Consider the following 19560-nt stretch of genomic DNA (forward strand, 5'->3'; position numbering starts at 1 on the left):
ACCAAAACCATTACGTATTTCTGTTGTTGTATTGATCAGAAAATGTTTGACAGTGTCTCTAATACAATTTATATTAAATATTTAGCAGAATAGAGATCGAGCATTGGCAATTTAGAATTTTATTCTTCCACCTTTAAAACTCAGATTGAGACATGTTCCTGGTATAATTTTGCTCCTTTTACTATAATTGTATATTTAAATATTGTATTTCTGCCAGAACCAAAGTAATGGAGACTCAGTTTTTATCTTTCCATTGTACTTAAGTTCTGGGAGCATAAATAATTTAAGTCTTGATGCATTAAAATAAATTATACAGAAGCTAGTCTAAAATTAAGTCTTACCAATTAAATGCTCTGATTTACTCTTAATATCCAGTTATCATTGCTAACAATGATTATATTTTAACAATTTGCATTTTATTAGTACCCAACATGTAGTGACACCAGTGTGCTGAACAGTCCTGTTGCAATGGAAACAGATGGGCCTTTAATTGAAGATTTACAGATGCTGAAAAAGACAGTGAAAGAGGAGGCGTGTCAGGTAAAACTATATGAAAAAATTAAACTTGTTCTCTTAATTTACAAATCTGTAAATAGTAACCATTCATACTAAAGATAGCAGTTACCTTTTCTAAAAACAGCAGTACCCATTAACCCTAGAAATCATCTTGAGTAGTATTTTCATAATTTTTTAACTATGGTATCCTGCAATAATCAATGTTGTCAAAGACGTTACTTTAAAACAAAAAACTGGTAGCCAGAAATAAACATTCTAGCTGTAATGCCCGCTTACAACTGTATGTTTTGTGATTTCTTCTACAAAAACATTTTTATTTCTGTTCATGTCATAGTGTGGACAATGAGTATAAAGATGGCTAGGGTGTGTCAAGTTCTTTTCTCTATACCTTAGTTTTTTTGCATGAAGGAGAGGTTGTAAGAAATATAGTCAGACTTAGTCATTACCAAAGTACCTTTCATCCAAAGTATTATCCTTCTTCTATAAAGTACACTCCCTTAAATTTGTTCATATCTTTTGCTTCTGTTGCCACCTCTTATGTTGGCAGTCTGGCTATCCACTTGTGTCCCATTTCACATTTTTGCAGAAAATTGTTTCAGGGTAACTGGCAGTTTCTCGATTCCTCAGTCTGCCTATAAATGTAGATATGGGATAGAAATTGCTCTAGTTGTGATATCCTACCTGGATCGATCGGTCTTCAGCTGTCATTAAGACTGCGCCGATAACAACACGTCCGCCATTCTTCTCGCACTCTTGCCTTTCTTCTCCATGTTGGTCCAAAATGTTTAACAATGTCATCTTCCCATCTTCTTGGAGGCTGACCGGGTGGTCTTTTCTGTTCTCACGGGTACCACTCAGCAATGATTGCAGTCCACCTATTGTCCGTGAGCTGTGCTGTGTGGCCCGCCCATCACATCTTGTTATGTCTGCTTTCCACGACAATGTCTTTCACACCACTGCGATCTCTGATCATTTCATTTGGGATGTGATCCAAAAGGAAAATACCCGACATAACTCGTTTCATTGCCCTTTCAGCTACCGACAGCCGCTGTTCTTCTCTCTTTCAGTGTCCACGTTTCACTGCCATACAGCATGGCTGGCAGCACTGTTGAATTGAAGATATTTGTACCTGTGGTCTTGTCAGTTTTTCCTTTGAGGACGTCCTTGATGGAATTAAACACATACCATCCTGCCCGAATCCTTTGTGAGAGTTCTCCGTTCAGGTCTTGGCGCATATTAACTTCTTGGCCCAAATATATGTACTGTTCTGCTTCTTCGATTTCTTCTCCTGTTATCGTTATTCGGGCTTTTTGTAAGACATCTGATCGCATGTATTTTGTTTTGCAGCGGTTCATTTTCAGGCTGACCTGACTGCTTTTCTTGTTGAGTCTTCGTAGCTTGCTCTGCAGTTGGGTGCTTTCGGCAATTAGTACAATGTCGTCCACGAATCTGAGATGGGATAATCGTTCTCCGTTTATGTTGATACCACTCCTCCAATTGATCTTGTTCATAACCATTTTGAGACAGGCGGTTAATAGTTTTGGTGAAATTGTATTTCCTTGCTTTACGCCTTTCTTGATTGGGATGAGGAGGGAAGTTTCGAGGAGAGTAATATCTGTTGTACATCCAGTATTCGCTTCCTTAAACAAACTGATGTACTGCATGTTAACGCCCTGCTCTGCGAGTGCCTTTAATATTGCATTAAACTCGACGCTATCGAAGGCCTTTTCATAGTTGACGAAAGCAATGCACAGTGGGAGTTTGTATTCTTTCGCTTTTTCTAGGATCTGGCTTAAGGTAAATATATGGTTGATCGTGCTGAAATTTCTTCGAAACCCTGTTTGCTCTCTCGGCTGTTGTTCATCCAGACTCTGCGAGAGTCGGTTCGTTATCACCTTTGTAAAGAGCTTGTAGATGTGAGAGAGCAGGCGTATAGGGCAGTAATTCTTAAGCTTTTCCTTCTTCAAGATATCAACTAAATCTTAAAGCCAGGGCCTTCCAAAGTTTTTAACCTCCTGCAGAAATTATTTCTGACTTTATTCCATCTTTGCCTGGAGCTTTTCCCTTCTTCATATGGTGTAGCGCGCTTCGGACTTGGCTGACTATTATTAGGGGACACATTCTTCTGACTCTTGGAGTGTTGGGAGAGGGATGTTGATTCTTGATTTGAACAGTTCTATATAGAATTCCTTGCAGACCTCCTCCATCCCTGTTCTGTCTATTACTGTCTCTCCGTCCTTGTTCTTCAACGCTGTTACGCTCAATCTATATTGCGTCAATTCCCGCTTGCATGTCCTGAGGCTCTTGCGTGATTCAGCTGTTTTGAGGAGCTTTTCTTTCTGGAAGTTCTCAAAGTCATCCTTCAGTTTTCGCCATATAAGCTTGCACAGAATGGAGTACTCAAGGTTGTTATCCGAGCTCCTTTTCATGTTTCTCTGCTTCTCCAACAAACTTTTTGTTTCATTCGAGATCCTTCCCTTCGCCTTCTTCAGCTTTTCAATTTCAGGTGCTTTTATGCAACGTCTCAGCTTGTCAGCAAAGATACTGTAGTCCTCATCACACTTTTCCGTCTGGGTCCAGTCAAACCCAGAAATTGCTTTCTTCAGCTTTGCTTCATTGAATGTCTTTGGCCGCTGTTTCCTGTTTCCCATCTGTAACACCTTTTCCACCGCTTCATCGAAAATCGACTTCACTCTAAGCAGGCAGTGGTCACTGCCGGTGTTGAAAGGCTGCACCACCGAGACGTGTTGAACGATGCACCTTTTATTGACTAAAATATAGTCCTATTTCATTCTTGCTCTTTGTGTTTGGCGCGATCAACGTCCACCTTCTTGCGGTCTTCTTTTTGTACCACGTGTTTGCCATGTACAGTTCTTTCGTTTCTGCCATCGCTACTAGCCTTTCTCCTCTTTTATTCCTTTTGCCGCTGCCGTATCTCCCTATGAACTTTTTGCCAGCTTTCCCTCACCCGACCTTGGCATTGAAATCTCCCATCGTGACAGTGTAAGTGGACTTTTGCGCGAGGTTCTTTTGAGCTCTCGGTAGAATCTTCAACTTCTTCATCCACACTTCAACTTGTGGGAGCATAGGCCTGGATGACCTTGAGCGTAGCTTTTGACTTCATTTGAAGATGCAGCACACCAGTATGTGACGATATTAGCTGGCATGATATGACTTTCAAAGACCACTCTTTATTGACGATAAATCCGACTCCTCCAACATTTCTAGCACCATCTCCCTTTCCGAGCCTCACAGTACTTCCATCCTTCCAGTTGACTTCCATCTCCTTCTTTCGTCGGGTTTCGCAGACACTGAGGGTATTGCATCTTACCCTTTTTTTTTCTCCTCCATCAGATAGTTTAACATTTCCTCCCTGGACCTACAATTGTAAGTACACACAGCAAGGGTTGTCCTTTTCCATGTTGGCCTAACACCTGACATTTTTAGCAACCTCTCATCGCTCAATTTCCGCTCCGCCACTGTAGAATGGTTCGATGACACGCAGGGAACTAAGAACCATTTGCTCATGTTGTTTTAGCTGTTAACTTCAAGCCATCCCACGGGCGGGCAGGCATGCGTACCTCCTCAAGCTTAGCTAGCTTTCAACCTCCAAGGAGAAGGAGAAGTGCTCTTTCCTCTGAGAAAGCAATCCCCCTCCCTGGATTGGATAGTCCAACACCTTTGTAGCATGGTTAGACCTACCGGGGCATAGGCCCCGCTACCATAGCTGTCAGACGGCCAGGGTCACCGCTGCGCCACGAGGCGCTGAGGTAGGATTTTGCAGTGGGATATCCTACCAGTAGATGAAAATATCTTGTCTGTGCTGATTCTTTTACATCTGTCAGTTGGCTGTGAGATTTTGTTGAACCATTTGCAGATACTGGTGAGGGTGGATGCTTTTGTGGGGTCACCTCTTGTATATAGTGCATATTTGAGCCTGCTAGAAAACTTAGTGAGAAGACATGAGCCTCATTGTGTTCAGTTTCATAGGACTTCCACCAGGCAAGCTAATTGAAATTGGCTTCAAGGAACTAGGTTTGCTGTTCTGTAAATCTTATTACCCCCTTCGTAGGCATGCGTAAGGCATTACACACAGCAGAAAAGTTGTTTTTCCATTGTATAGGCAGGCATGTCAAAGACAGGGTTAGGCAGGTGGATGTCTCATTCCCCTCTGCACTGTGGAGCAGGGTTCCATGATTATTTTCATTCTGGTAGCACCTAGAGCTCCAATTCTGCCTGGGGTTTCTATTGTGCTAGGCTCTCAACAAACAGCGGAAGTCAAACTTTATTTTTTTATATCTTCGTAACAGAGTAAACAAAACTCTTAAGTGTGGAATGGAATTCAGGATGTGGAGGGAGTCAATAAAACTGTGAAGCCATGCTGAGGATCATAACCTGGGAAGTAGGGTGGGCAACAGAGCTGGAGAGGGGTGGGTAATGGTAGCTGCTTTTATGCTTCTCCCCTGCCCCCTTTTAAGTACAGGCTGTGGGGGGTTGCAGACAAAGTTGCCAGGCAAGTGAAGATGGTCAGTCTGCTACAGAAGACACTTCTCGATCTGACAAAGCTCCTATGGCTTACCAGAGGGGAGGCTTGATCTGATTAATCTTAACCACGTCTGCCAACTTGAACTATTGCTATAGACCTTTAACATGTCTGAGAATAGTTGCAGTGTGGCATGGAGGCAGTTAAGTTGACAGGTTGCCAAGCTTTTTTGAGAACCAGCGAAGAAGTCAGATCGATAGGACTAGTGAGCCATGGAGAGAAGATAAAGAAGGCTGGGGAGTGAGTCTGGGTGTAAAACAGAACTGCACAAAGCTCCTGTGACTTGTTCACTGTAACTTTTTCCATGTTGGACAAGTCAAATAACTTCTTGCATTTTTCTCCACAAATTACCCTCTTTGCCATTTCAGTAGGCCAAAGCACTGTGAAAAATATGCTTGTGACTTTTGGAACTGTTATAGGAGGCTGAAAAAGAAGTGGAAATTTCTATGGAAATTGGAAAGAGGAATAATTTTAAAATAATTCTACCAAGAAAGCATTGAAGAGTGTTAAAAGTGCCTAGAGAAATAAAGTTGGTCGTCCTTTGAACCATTTGAGTGATTTCTCAGATTGTTCATGTTTAAGGAATTCAAACCCTGCTGAACACTCATCACAACTGGAACAGCTGGGCTGTTAACAGTGACTTGATAACATATTGTTCCTTGAACAAATGGGAAGAAAAGTCTAACATGTTTGCTTGGTATTTGCTGGTTTTACAGGATAGGTATCAGAAATCCTTTGTATTAATTTCTCTATTTGAACTGGATTCCAACAATTCAAGACAAACCAAGACCAGAAAGGCTTGCAGGTTCAAAACTTTTGCATCATGAAAAGCAACTGAGAAAAGAAATTAAATACAGTAATTATTTTGACTCAGGAGGTCTGTTGCACATTATGCAGAGATACTCAACTGACTATTACAATACATAGAAACTACGTTAAATAAAGTCAAAATTAATGTTCAGTTGAGTTCTTTTGTGTATTTAGATTTGCATACAGTCAAGACTATCAAAGAAAGGTATTCATTAGTTAGTGTCGGAACAGCTTTCTTAAAAAGAGGGCTTACAGAATTTTTTTTTAATTAGTAAAATATCAAAGTTTATCACTGGGAGACACTAACTAGACAAGGAAGCTATAGAAGTGAAAATGTGAAAAGTAATCACTGATGTGGAATGATTCACTCAATTATTTAATTTTCATTCCTTATGTGTAAAGGCCAGTAAAGCAAAAAAAGATTAAAACGGTTAACGTGAAGCATTTTCTTTTCTAGCTCTGAACTCTGGTGGTGTAGAATGCATTTTTAGTTATTTATTCAAAGCCTAGGACAACTTTCATTTGGCTGTTTTGTTTTTGTTTTTTCCTGTTATGCTCAGAGAAAAAAACAGACCTCCCCACTTTCAGAACTAAATGCAAACTCATAGTTTTCAATTTACACTTACACTCCCTCTCTCTCTCTCTCTCTCTCTCTCTCTAAAATATACCCCCTCGTTCTAACACACAAAAAATCCTGTAAACTCATCTAGCTATTTCTCCTGCAGGATAGGAAGGAAGGAAAATTTGTTTATCTGTTTAAATATTTGAGACAAACTCCTACTATGATGATGGAGGCTATATATGTACTCCAAAGATCTCATGATGGAAGGCAACCTCGTTGGGAATTATTTTCTGACTGACAGAGTAGCAGCATCATTCTTCACATTTGGAAGTTCAAGACAGGCTGTGATAGTAGAGTATTTGATCTATTGAAATAGAGAGAGGTGTGTGTGGCAATTGAGAGATCTGTTCAGTGAGTTTCTTATGGGATGTGAAGGTGACAAAAGTCTTAAGACATCTAAACAGGCTTCTAGAGAGTGCTGGGGAGCAGTCTGTGGTTATGGTACATATTAGTACCAGTAACCTAGGGAGGTCTTGGAAGCTAAATTTAGATTGCTAAGAAGAAAGCTTTAGGTCCAGAGCTTCTGTGATAGCTTTCTCTGAAATGCTTCCATTTCCATGTCTGAAGCCAGGGGAACTTCAATGTCTCAATATATGAATTACTCCTGGAGGGCGTTCTGTGGGACTGCGTGCCCGAAGGCAACAGCTACCCCACCCCACCCCCACCCTGATTTCCTGCTTTTCCCTGCAGAAAAAGGCAGGGAAGCCCCGCATTGGGGGGGGGGGGGTGTTGAGACCATGTACAGTTTTGGGGTGGAGCAAAGCATGGAGGGGCACATGGAGTTATGTGCCACTGTCCCCCTCCCCCCTGTCAGTTCTGCAAATGCAGATCTACCCAGCTCGGAGGCTGCCTCGGGCTCCACTGACTCAGTTGTGCTCTCCTTTTGTGTGCTGGGAGTCTTCCTATTTTCTGTGGAACAGTGAGTGCCCGCCCTGGGGGCTCGGTAAGGGGGGTGGGGGGAAGAGGCAGTGGGGAAGGAAGGGGGTGGAAATGGGCAGGGGGCAGGGAATGTGGGAGTGATGGGAGGGGAATGGAGAAGAAAAGGGGATAGGGGAATCACTGTGGAAAGCGGGAGCCTGGCATGTGGCATCTCCTCGGCAGCAGCTGGGGCTCCCCTGTTAAGCAGGCCCATCATGACAAGCCCTATTCCCCACCCCACTGAGCCCCAACTAGCTGCACCTGGACCCCCACTCCATCAAGGCCCACCCCCTCAGCACCCGGACCCCCACACTGAGACCCCCCTGCCATGCCCCATCTCCCCACACCCAGACCCCCCCGCTGAGCTCAACCACCATTACCTGGATCCCCTGCAGAGTCCCATTGCCCCTGCACCCGGAACCCCTCAACGAGCCCCTGTGCATTCAGATCTTCCACTGAGCTGCCTGCACCCTGATTGTCCCACACAGAAACCTCTCACCCCACACCTGGATCCCCCCATACTTGGATCCTGCTGGGCTGAGCCTGCCCAGCCACAGCTGGTGCACCTGGCACAGAGGAGCAGGGCCCTGGGCTGTTTCTGGGGCAGGCCCAGCCCTTGCACTGTGTCAGGTGCAGCCTCACTGCCGAGTCCCTGTACTGGGGGAGGTGGGAGCTTCAAGGTGATCTCCCACCTCAGTGCAGTCAGTAGCCTGTGGTCCCCACTGCCATGCTGGAGCCACATTTATTTACTGACCAATAAAATTTGGAGAATTTTAAAATATTGTGCGCAAAATTTTTAATTTTTTGGCACAGAAGTCCCTCTGGACTAATGGATAAAACAAGGATTTAAAGAGGAGATTTTCAGGCACTGGGGCACATTGAATGCCTATTAAAAAAGGCCAGGGGAGTGGAGGGAGATGGGCTCCAACTTAACTAAAGTAGAACCAGATCTCTGGCACACAAAATGAATAAAGTTTGGGAGAACTGTTTAAACTAAGAGCTGAGGGAAAGCTGACAGGTGCCACAGAGCACTGCAGTCTAACAGACATCCGTTAGGAATATCAGTAATACAAATGTATCTCTGTATCTAGCAAAGGTTAGGGCAGAGAGAACAATCAACCTAGAGCAGGGACAGGTTGAGATCACAGAGATAAATTCTGTTAAATCAACAAGGGGTCAAACTAAGGATTTTAATAAAAAATAGGCATAAGATCAATAATTACTATAAATGCCTATATACAACTGCAAGAAGCTTAAAAGCAAAATACATGAAATAGAATGCCTGGCAGTAGAAAAGGGCCTTAACGTAAAATGCCTACCAGAAACATGGTGGAATAACAGAAAATTAATAGGAAACTGTCATACCTGATTAACCTGATTTATATTTCTTACATAGTTTATAAAGGGGTGGGGAAGTAGTATTATAGCCAAAAGACCCACAGAATTTGGGGATAGATTTGGTTTTGAGGGAACTGCATTGTAGTATCTGTATGGATACAAATCCCAAATCTTAAGAGTACAAATATTTTAGTAGGGTTATATTGCCAGCCTCCAGATCAGAAAAAGCAATATAGGATGTAGTATGTGATGAGACCAGAAGCAACAAGGTCTAATAAAGGGTAATAATTGGGGGACTTCAAATACTCGTATATAAACTGGTGGGTCCCTTTGGGCTAGTAACTGTACAAATACATGGTATGAGATGGTCCTTGTCTTGAAGAGATTAGAGTCTAAATAAACTTTAAACAAACAGCAAGTTCTAGAGCTCAGAAGAGGAGAAACGGTACACAACTTAGACCTAAGTAATTCATAAGAGTTGGTTCAAAAGTAAGTATATGCATAAAACATTAAGTTGTAGTGTTCAAAATATCTCATTGTTTTATTATTTGTATTAATGTAGTGCCTAGTAGCCCTAATCTTAGACCAAGAGCCCACTGTGTTAAACACTGTACAAAAACAATCAAAGGACAGTCCCTGTTCCCAAAGAGCAATATAATTTAAGTGTAGCATCCTTGGGAAAGGAAAAATAGTGGGAGAAGAACTGTAATCCCATAGATGTAATACCTATACCACCAATGTCGCATGGTGACATTTAACTTTAGAAAAATGGTTAAAAAATAAAAGTAGTCAAAAGGTCCCTAACCTCAAAAAACAAAAAAACAAAAAAAAAAAACACAGTAACAGGCTCAGGGTGCATGCATACTCTTAAACAGAATGAGGAGCAGGATGGCAAGAAGTAAACCAGCATGGCTAAAGTTCATGAGATTATTTGAGCTAAATAGGTGACCTTCAAAAAGCAGAAATCAACCCCTAATGAAGCCAATAGAAAGGAATATGAACTATGGCAGGAAATACGTGAGAAGGAAATTAGGACAGTATTATATCAGAAGCAGAAAGCCTGCAAGAGAATCAATGGGTCTGCTGGCTGATCAGCAGGTAAAGGAAGCAATTAAGCATAAAGATGTTTCAGAGAAACTAAATTTCTTTGCATCAGACTTCACCACAGTGGATGTTTTTCAGTAATAAAGGTGAGATACAATCAAAGACTGAGATGTCAAAAGAAGAGGTACTGAAACAAATTTATAAATTATAAAGCAAGTCACTAGGACAAGATGGCATAGGTCTAGGAGTTCAGAAGAAACTTTAAGAATGAAGTACTGCTTACGGTATTATATAGTCTCATTAAAACCAGATACCATGCCAGAGGATTAGGGGGCAGCAAATATGCTTGTTTAAAAAAGGTGATGAGTCACTCAGGGAATTTATAGTCCAGTAAGTCTTTCTTCCATATCTGATAAATTGGTTGAAATAATTAAAAACCAAATTACAAAACATCTAAATGATCATAATTAGATCTATTATAATTTAATTTTATTTACTATTTGTATTTTTGTAGCGCCTAGGAAGCCTAGTCATGAACCAGGACCCCATTGTGCTAAGTGCTGTACAAACACAGAAAAAAACCACAATCCCTGTCCCAAAGAGTTTACAATCTTAAATATAAAACAAGAGACAGCAGATAGATGTGGACAGGGGAGTACAAGGAGACCCTATTGCTCAGTGTGACAAGCTGCAGTATCAGCAAACCAGCAACTTAACTGTTAAGCTTCTCATGAGTATCATGGCAAAGGAGACTTGTAAGGAGAGATTTCAAAGGGAAAACAATAAAATGGCTTTGCAGATGTTCACATGGAGCTCTTCACAAGCATGAGGGTCAACATGGGAGAAAGCATGAAGGTGCTTATTTAAAAATGTAATAAGTGGGCAATGAAGGCTGGCATTATGGACCAATTGGAGATAGGTGTTGACCTGTCAATAGTAAATGCATGATGGTAGTTAGGATTGGGATAAGATGTGAAAAGCCTTGAAAGTGAAAACAAATTGCTTATGTTTGATGTGATAGAGGGGGGGGAGCTAGTGTAGAGATGCAAAGAGAGGAAAGTTATATTTGCAGCAGCATTCTGAATGGATTTAAGTAGGGCAAGGTTGCATTTGTCAAGACCAGAGAAAAGGATGTTGCTGTAATTGAGACATGAAATGATGAGAGTCTGGAAGACAGTTTTAGCTGTGTGGATGGATAGGAAAGGCCGTGTCTTAGAGATGTTCTGCAGAAAGAATCTGCAAGATTTAGATGTAGCTTGGATGTGAAAACCTAAAGAGAGGTCCAAGTCAAAGGTGATGCCTAGATTATGGGCTTGAATGACAGGCAGAATGATAGCGATGTCCACAGTGGTAGAGAAAGGAGCTAAGAGTGTGGGTCTGTGGGGGAAAGAGGTAAAGGAGACGAGCAAGGGAGGGAATAAGTGAATGCAAAGAAAATCAGGACATATGGGTTTATTAAGTCAAATGGAAGAGTAGAGAGGGAAGAGCAGATGAGAAAATCTGTGTCTGTGAGAAAGGAGAGAGTTGTAAGAGGGAAAGGGGGAAGAGAAAGCAAGATGAGGGAGGGGGAAAGGTCACTTATTTTGTCAATTTTCTCTTGGAAGAAATTGGTGAGATCCTATGAGGAGACAGCGGTGGGGGAGGAGGAATGGGAATGTTTGAGGAGTGAGTCAACGGTGGCAAAAAAGTGGCTGGGATTACAGACATGGGTTTCAGTTAATTTGGAGAAGTAGTTTTTTAGCTAGGAAAGTGGTAGAACTGAATGAAAAGAAAAACTTATAGTGGAGGAAGGCAGCCTGGTAACAGGGTTTCTGCCAGAAAGACTCCACAGCATGGTAGCAGGAGAGGAGGAAGTGGATGTTGGGTTGGAGAGTTGGGTTCTGCAAATGAAATCATGGTCTACTAATCTATTAGAATACTTTGAACAAGCTAGTACAGTAGTCGATGAACAAGACCTAGTTAACGTAATTTATTTTGGTTTTCAAAAAGCCTTTAACAAAGTACCTAGCAAGAAACTATTGAGAAAACTAAGTAGTTTGGGAGGCAAAGTACTGTCATGGATCAGAAACTCTGAGACGAAAAAACTACAGAGTAGGAATAAATGGTCAATTTTCATCAAGACAAAAGGTGCCTGAGGCTCTGGGCTAGGTCTGGTGGTGATCATTAGATTTGTTAATTTGGGGGAAAAGGGTGAGCAGTGACTGAGGTGGCAAAATTTGCAGATAGCAGTTGTTTGAGTTAAGTAAGACTGGGAGAAGCTTCAGCACAGACTAACTTAGGTGAATGGGCAACACAGTGGCAGGTGTAATTCAATGTTGACAAATGTAAAGTGCACATAGGAAGGAATAATTTTAACTATTCTCACACCTTACTGGATTCTGGTTAGCTGTAACAACTTGAGAAGAATACAGCATTTTTGAGGACAGCTGAATGAAGACCTCTGTTCAATATGCTACAGTGATCAAAAAAGCAAACAAAATATTAGGGTGCATAAGGAATGGAATGGAGAATATTTTATAATGCTGTTCTATAAATCAAAGATATTCCCTTATCTGAAATACTGTATTCAGCTCTGTCACTCATTCTTTAAAAGGACATGTCAGAATTAGCAAAGGTTCAGAAATGTGCAATGACAATGATTAGAGGTGTGGAAAAACTCCCATGAAGAAAGATTGGGACTGTTTACCTTAGGGAGAAGACATAAGGATATACAAAATAACAAATGGTATGGAGAAGGTAGATCAGCAACTGCATCATATAGAAGCAAAGACAATAATTTGGGGGAATAAGATTTTACTAATAAAGCTAAAAATGTTTTGGATGGACTTGTTATAAAGCAATATTTGATCTTCTCTTTTTGCTTAACAAAATAGTCTCAACTGAAAACAATGTGTGGATAGTTGGGGTAGGAAGGAAATATGGCAAACATTTGCAACGCAAATTTTAACCCTCTTCCTAAAGTACATGTACATAGGAACATGAGCAAAGATTCTTGAATATTAGTTTGTGTTTGGCAAATAACTTTTTTGGCCAACTGTTTTGCATTTTGATTTCAGGCACAGAGAGATCAGAAAAGGGATCGTCCTCTTATGCGACGCAAGTCAGAACTGCCTCAGGATATTTACACCATGAAAGCCTTGGAATCCCATTGCAGAGCTGATGAGCTAATATCACACGATGGGCATTAGACTATTACAGTGAAATATTATTTTGGAGGAAAACTTTTTTCTGGACTCAGTTCTACAGTAGAGAACTTACTTTTTTGTGCCATACCAATCAGTTACACAAAAGTCAAAGCTTTCTTCAACCCAGTTCTGAAGGCAATAACTTAATACAGTATGCAGCTCAAGATTAGTAGTTCAAACAATGGTAAATTACTTGATTCCATATGCAGAACCATGGGTTGACTAGTATTAGATGGCCACGTTTTTCTGGCGGTGTTGTCATAGTACCAGTTAGTTGGTAAAATGAATAGTTTTATAGTAGTACTTGAGAATAATATTCTTTAAGTTACTTCCACCAAAACTGAAGTCATTTGAATGACTAATAGTTGGTACTATGATAACACTGTTTTCAAAAGCAAAATTCTTTCGGATTTAACTATTACATGTTTTTCTAAGACTTCTCAACTTTGAAATTGTTTCCACATTACTATTGTCTTGTAATATACCAGCAGTTTTGAAAATATACAGTTCTTTACTTTCCTATTATAAAACACAGCTTACAAAATGGTAACTTCATGACAATCCTCAATCACGGTTGCTTTCTAAAAGTTCTGTAAATTGTTTCTTTACTTAGGATAAAGACATATATATACCATGTCCTAGTACTTTACGTGTATTTAAAGCCATATTTTCCAGTCTTTAGTATGTAATACAGCACCAGTATTCCAAAAGTCAACTGGTAGAAGAATTTGTTTCCAAAAATGAAAATTTATCTACCTTGACTGGGAATAAATTGAATATAAAAATATTTATATTTTTATTTTCATTCCTTGTTTTCAGTTTAGTAAAACACTGTTTCTCCCTTATCTGAGCTTTTAATACTCAGCATTTTTTCTTGGGCTCTAAGAGTTCAATATTCTGTGGCAGATATCATGATGTCATTTAAGTTGCATTAGTCTTCTCAGACAGACAAACATTGTTGCCTTTCAGTGAAACACAACACCAATAGCTTGTATTATAAAGTAAAAACAGGTAAAAGATGTGAGTTTAAGAGCTGATAAATCAACAGTGACCGTAGTTTTACGTGAATATATTTTTTTGTGTTGTAAAGAGCACATATATTACAAATACACCTCACAAGTAAAATGAAAATGCATCTGAGTTGCTGATGATCTTCAAATGCTGCTATATTTTCCACAAGATTACTTGCATGTAGTGAGCTTTTTGTTGTAGATGGAAAAGCACGGGCGGAAAATCTCTTTCAACATATAGTGCTTTGTCTTCAATATTTGATTTCTCTCAGGGTGGCCAGTATTTTGACTTACTTATCCTGCTTAAGAGCTGTTTGAGATGTGTTCTGCTATTCTAAATGGGTGACTAGTTTCTTTTGTCTCTGGCAGTGACATAATATAACTTTAATGTTTAATGTCTTGATGCATAAAAAGATAAAAATGTGGCTTCTTTAAAAATAGTTTGTTTTATTTTTTCAAAAAAGAGGTCTCCTGCATCCATAAAAATATTGTGCAAAGCAGACATTCATAATAACATTGTGCAGATGCAGTGCCTGCTGTCTGCTGGTTATAGTGAAAATACAATTTCCAATCTTTATTACATTGTCTATTGGAAAAAGTCATTTTAGTGGGTGGGAATTATTGCTCAAACAAACAAACAAAATCACCTAAATTGAAAGACCACCTGAAGCTTCAAGTGGAAAAGTCCACTGTGTGTGAAAACGCTTCCTGTTAAACTTGAAAGAGAATATGCTTTACCATTATGATAAACTATATTGAAACCGTTTAAAGATGCCTTCTCCTTTTGAGGGAAAAAGGGTGCTTTTTTAATTGTATAAAGCAATGTCTATGTATTTTGATATACCATTGTTTGAACTTCCATCTTTAGCTGGTAAATTATCAAATAATTTGATTTTGGGTGTTCAATATGTTTGTGCAAGAGGTTTCTGGAAAGAAGTACTCTTATTTTACCCTAGGAAAAAAACTTGTATATCAGTGTTTGATTGTGTAACGCTCAATGTATAAGAACATCTTTTACTGTCTAGATTTTATTTCTGTTCTTTACTGAAGATAAACATTCACCAAAAAAGGGGGGGGAATACAATTTTTCTGTAATTAAAGTTTGTCAGAAATTCACCTTTGAGGTTTTGGGCCATAGAACATTTACTTAGACAGTATTCCAAAAATTATCAGCACTGATTGTTTGGCTTGTTTGTTACCACCATTTATATATTTTGTATAGTCATGTACTAAACTACTCAAACTACTACATCCAAAATAAAAAGTAAAAATAAAGTAGAATTTTGGTGGCTGTTCTTCTTCATAAAGTTCTTTGACACCTTTCCATGTTCTCCAAAATTACATCTGTACATCAGGAATGTCAAAAGTAATATTACAAGTGTCTTTTTAGTGTGGCTTTAGTATGGCTTTATTTTAATATTGTACATACATTGTACTTTGTTTTATGGTAATAAGTAATAAAAATGTAGACTTCATATTTTGTACAGAATGGTCCTATGTACAGAATAAAAAGTTCCTAGAAACAGCAAAAATAGGTAAGTGGCACAATTATTTTTCATTAGACAATATCTGTAACTTTGTTTTAGTAAAATGTTAAGTTCAAATGTACCTTCATATTTTTTAACATTTTGTAATTCAGATTTTGTTCTGACATTGTTTATGAAGAACAACCTTCATACACCTGCCATTTATTTGCTCTTTTATCTAATTTTAAAATTCTAAAAATGGTGTATAATATGGACTAAATAAAGAACATGTGAATTTTACTTGCTGATCATGAAACTAAATTTAGCACAGAACCTTCTGGTAAATGTGCAGATTACCACTGGCTTAAAAATCATCCACAACTTTGAGACAATAGCACATAAGTTAAAGAATAAAATTGCAGTTCAGTGTTGGTGCCTTTTTGAAAGTTACAAGTAAATTTATGGTAAATCTTAGAAATAAATCAGCATCATGTTATGTGAATTATTCTCTACCATAAATAACCATAATTTTTAGTGCAGGTATCAAGTACTGCATTAAACACACACAATAATTTGAAGAATCCCTCAAACCATCCTACAAATACCAAAAAACCCACCTCTTATACCACATTATCTTCCCTATAAAAACTTGAAATACGTATCTGTTGGAAGGATTTCCAGCAAAGCAGCAGGAGCAAAATTAAGGATTTCCAATAAGACAGAAAAGAGAGGACAGTATCAGATGGTGCAAACAGATGCAGCAAATACATATTTTTTTTATCTAGATTTTTCTTCCAGTTTACAAATGATAGTTCTTGGATCATCAGAGGATCTTCAGTATTTTATAAACACTCTCAATATCCTGTGTGGCACAGTAACCCCTCACTTAACGTCCTAGTTGTTATGTTCTTGAAAAATGTAATGTTAAGTGCATCCAATTTCCCTATAAGAATTAATGTAAATGGTGGGGGTTAGGTTCCACTGACATTTTTTTTGCCAGACAAAAGGACATTATATACATATACAGCATATGTTTTTTAAATAATTTTAAACAAACAGTTTAATACTGTACTCGCCAATGATTGTGAAGTTTGGTTGAGGCAGGGGCATAGTAGGGTCTGGGCGCGGGGGCTTTCCCCATTCCACCAGCCTGGCTGGAACCTGCACCTCCACCCCGTTCCCCGGCAGGAACACCGGGGCAGGTGGAACAGGGCAAGGCCCCGCGCCCCAACCCTGCTCCCCAGCTGGAATGCCCAGCGGAGTGGCGTAAGCCCCTGCGCCCCAACACAGTCCCTGGCAGGAGCACCAGGCGGGGGAAGCCAAACAGCGTTATAAGGGAACATTGCAGGACTTTAAAAGAGTATGTTTACTAATAGGTCAGCGACCTAATAACGAAACTATGTTAACTGGGATGATAACTAAGGAGTTACTGTACTGTGTACGATAAACCCATGGAAAATTAAACTAGTTAAAAGAATGCTTTTATAGTAACAGATTAACACACTCTCCAGGCATCCTCCAATCACATTTTTACAGTCATAGTAAACAAAAACTGGAAATAACCAGAACTTTGGAACTAGTTCCAAAAGCATCAACATACATAGTGTCCCTGGACCAAGATGCAAATAAGACCAAACATTGCCAGTATAAAAAATTGATTATTTCAGCCAAATATCTGGGGAGGGAGGTATGCATTTGCTTTTTACACAAGTCTCCATTTTTAGTAAGAATAGGATGAATATCTGATTTGGATTTGAGTTGGGTACATTTAGTATATTTGTGAATTATTGAAGATCACTTGGATAATGCCTTTAATTTTCAAGTACATAGAACAGAATGACATTTCTTAATTAGCTATCATATCACAGCATCTGGACTCTTGTTACTTTTCACTGCTGAGTCAGGTAGAGGTCTCAAGAGTTGCAATGTAACTCTAGGGTAAAAAAAAGATTGCTAAATGTTGTATATATACACACACAATACATTTGCATACACAATTAGGTATTTTTGTGCATAGGTGGTTATTTCTAAAGTTAATGTATTGTGGTTTGTTTTTTCATTGTCTAATATATTTGAAAATATGCAAGTATTTTGTATTGGAGGAAGGAACTTAGTGTTGCAGGGTGAGGTTTTGTTTGAGCTGGGCTCAAATACTTGATCGCCCATATCTTGCTATTAAAAATAAATTCTGGTTTCTTCACTTATAATGAATGCAAGAATTCATTTAACGTATACCTGTAAAACATTTTCCATTAGTGAATTAGGGCTGTCAAGCGATTAAAAAAAATAAATCATATATATTCGTGCTGTTAATAATAAAATACCATTTATTTAAATATTTTTGGATATTTTCTACATTTTCAATTATTTCAATTACAATACAGACTACAAAGGGTACAGTGCTCACTTTACATTTATTTTTTATTACAAATATTTGCACTGTATAAAAGAAACAAAAAAGAAATACACCTCTACCCTGATATAATGCGGTCCTTGGGAACTGAAATCTTACCATCGTATAGGTGAGATCGTGTTATATTGGGTTAGGGAGAGGAATAGCTCCCTGCCCCAGCTCACCTCCATTCTGCCTCCGCCTCCTCCCCTGAGCATGCTGCCGCTGCTCTGCTTCTCTCCCTCCAAGGCTTGCCGCGAATCAGCTGTTTGGCGCGGCAAGCCTGGGAGGGAAGGGGGAGAAGCGGAGCGGTAGCGCGCTCGTGGGAGGAGGCGGAGGTTGAGCGGAGGTGAGCTGGGGTGGGGAAGGCGCAGAGGAACCGCTTGTGGTAACACAAATTCGGATATAACAAGGTAAAGCAGCCCCACTCCCCGGAGTGCTGCTTTACCATGTTATAGCTGATTTCGCGTTATATCGGACTGCGTTATGTCGGGGTAGAGGTGTAGTATTTTTCAGTTCACCTAATGCAAATACTATAATGCAATTTCTTTATAATGAAAGCTGAACTTACAAATGTAGAATTATGTACAAAAAAAACTGCATTCAAACAAACAAAGTAAAACTTTACATCCTACAAGTCCGCTCAGTCCTACTTCTCGTTCAGCCAATCGCTCAGACAAACAAGTTTGTTTACATTTGCAGGAAATAATGCTGCCCGCTTCTTGTTTACAATGTCACCTGAAAGTGAGAACAGGTGTTAGCATGGCACTGTTGTAGCCGGCATCACAAGATATTTACATGCCAGATGCGGTAAAGATTCATATGTCCCTTCATACTTCAACCACCATTCCAGGGGACATGTGTCCATGCTGATGATGGGTTCTGCTTATTAATGATTCAAAGCAGTCCGGACCAACACATGTTCATTTTCATCATCTGAGCCAGATGCCACAGCAGATGGTTGATTTTCTTTTTTGGTGTTTCGGATTCTGTAGTTTCTGCATGGAGTGTTGCTCTTTTAAGACTTCTGAAAGCATACTCCACACCTCGACCCTCTCAGATTTTGGAAGGCACTTCAGGTTCATAAATCTTGGGTCGAGTGCTGTAGCTATCTTTAGAAATCTCACACTGGTACCTTCTTTGCATTTTGTCTCATCTGCAGTGAAAGGTTCTTAAAACAAACAACGTATGCTGAGTCATCATCCGAGACTGCTATGAAATGAAATACATGGCAGAATATGGGTAAAACACAAAGCAGGGGAGACATACAATTCTCCCCCAAGGAGTTCAGTCACAAATTTAATTAATGTATTTTTTTAATGAGCATCATCAGCATGGAAGCATGTCTTCTGGAATGGTGGCTGAAGCACTGAAGTTTAGCATATCTGGCACATAATACCTTGCAATGCCAGCTACAAAAGTGCTCACTTTCAGGTGACTTTGCAAATAAGAAGCGGGCAGCAGCATATCCCATAAATGTAAACAAACTTGTTTATCTTAGTGATTGCCTAAACCAGAAGTAGGATTGAGTGGACTTGTAGGCTCTAAAGTTTTACATTGTTTGGTTTTTGAGTACACTTGTGTAACAAAAAGCTACATTTGTAAGTTGCGCTTTCACAATAAAGAGATTGTACTACAGAACTTGTATGAGGTGAATTAAAAATACATTTCTTTTGTTTATCGTTTTTACAGAGCAAATATTTGTAATAAAAAAAG

The 19560-nt window shown here is 39.4% G+C and overlaps 1 protein-coding gene across 4 annotated transcripts in view; it reads left to right on the forward strand.

Annotated features, from left to right (window-relative positions):
- Positions 1-15461, forward strand: part of PPP2R5C (protein phosphatase 2 regulatory subunit B'gamma) — a 374584-nt gene extending 359123 nt beyond the window's left edge. For all 4 annotated transcript variants that reach the window (XM_048853964.2, XM_048853965.2, XM_048853963.2 and 1 more), the window contains 2 exons: positions 424-540; positions 12848-15461. In XM_048853964.2, the coding sequence (XP_048709921.1) occupies positions 424-540; positions 12848-12979 (249 nt within the window). In that variant the 3' untranslated portion in view covers positions 12980-15461. The remainder of the gene's footprint in view (positions 1-423; positions 541-12847) is intronic.
- The last annotated feature ends 4099 nt before the right edge of the window (positions 15462-19560 follow it).

The sequence above is a fragment of the Caretta caretta genome, chromosome 6, assembly GCF_965140235.1.
Source record: "Caretta caretta isolate rCarCar2 chromosome 6, rCarCar1.hap1, whole genome shotgun sequence".
Taxonomy (NCBI): Eukaryota; Metazoa; Chordata; order Testudines; family Cheloniidae; genus Caretta; species Caretta caretta.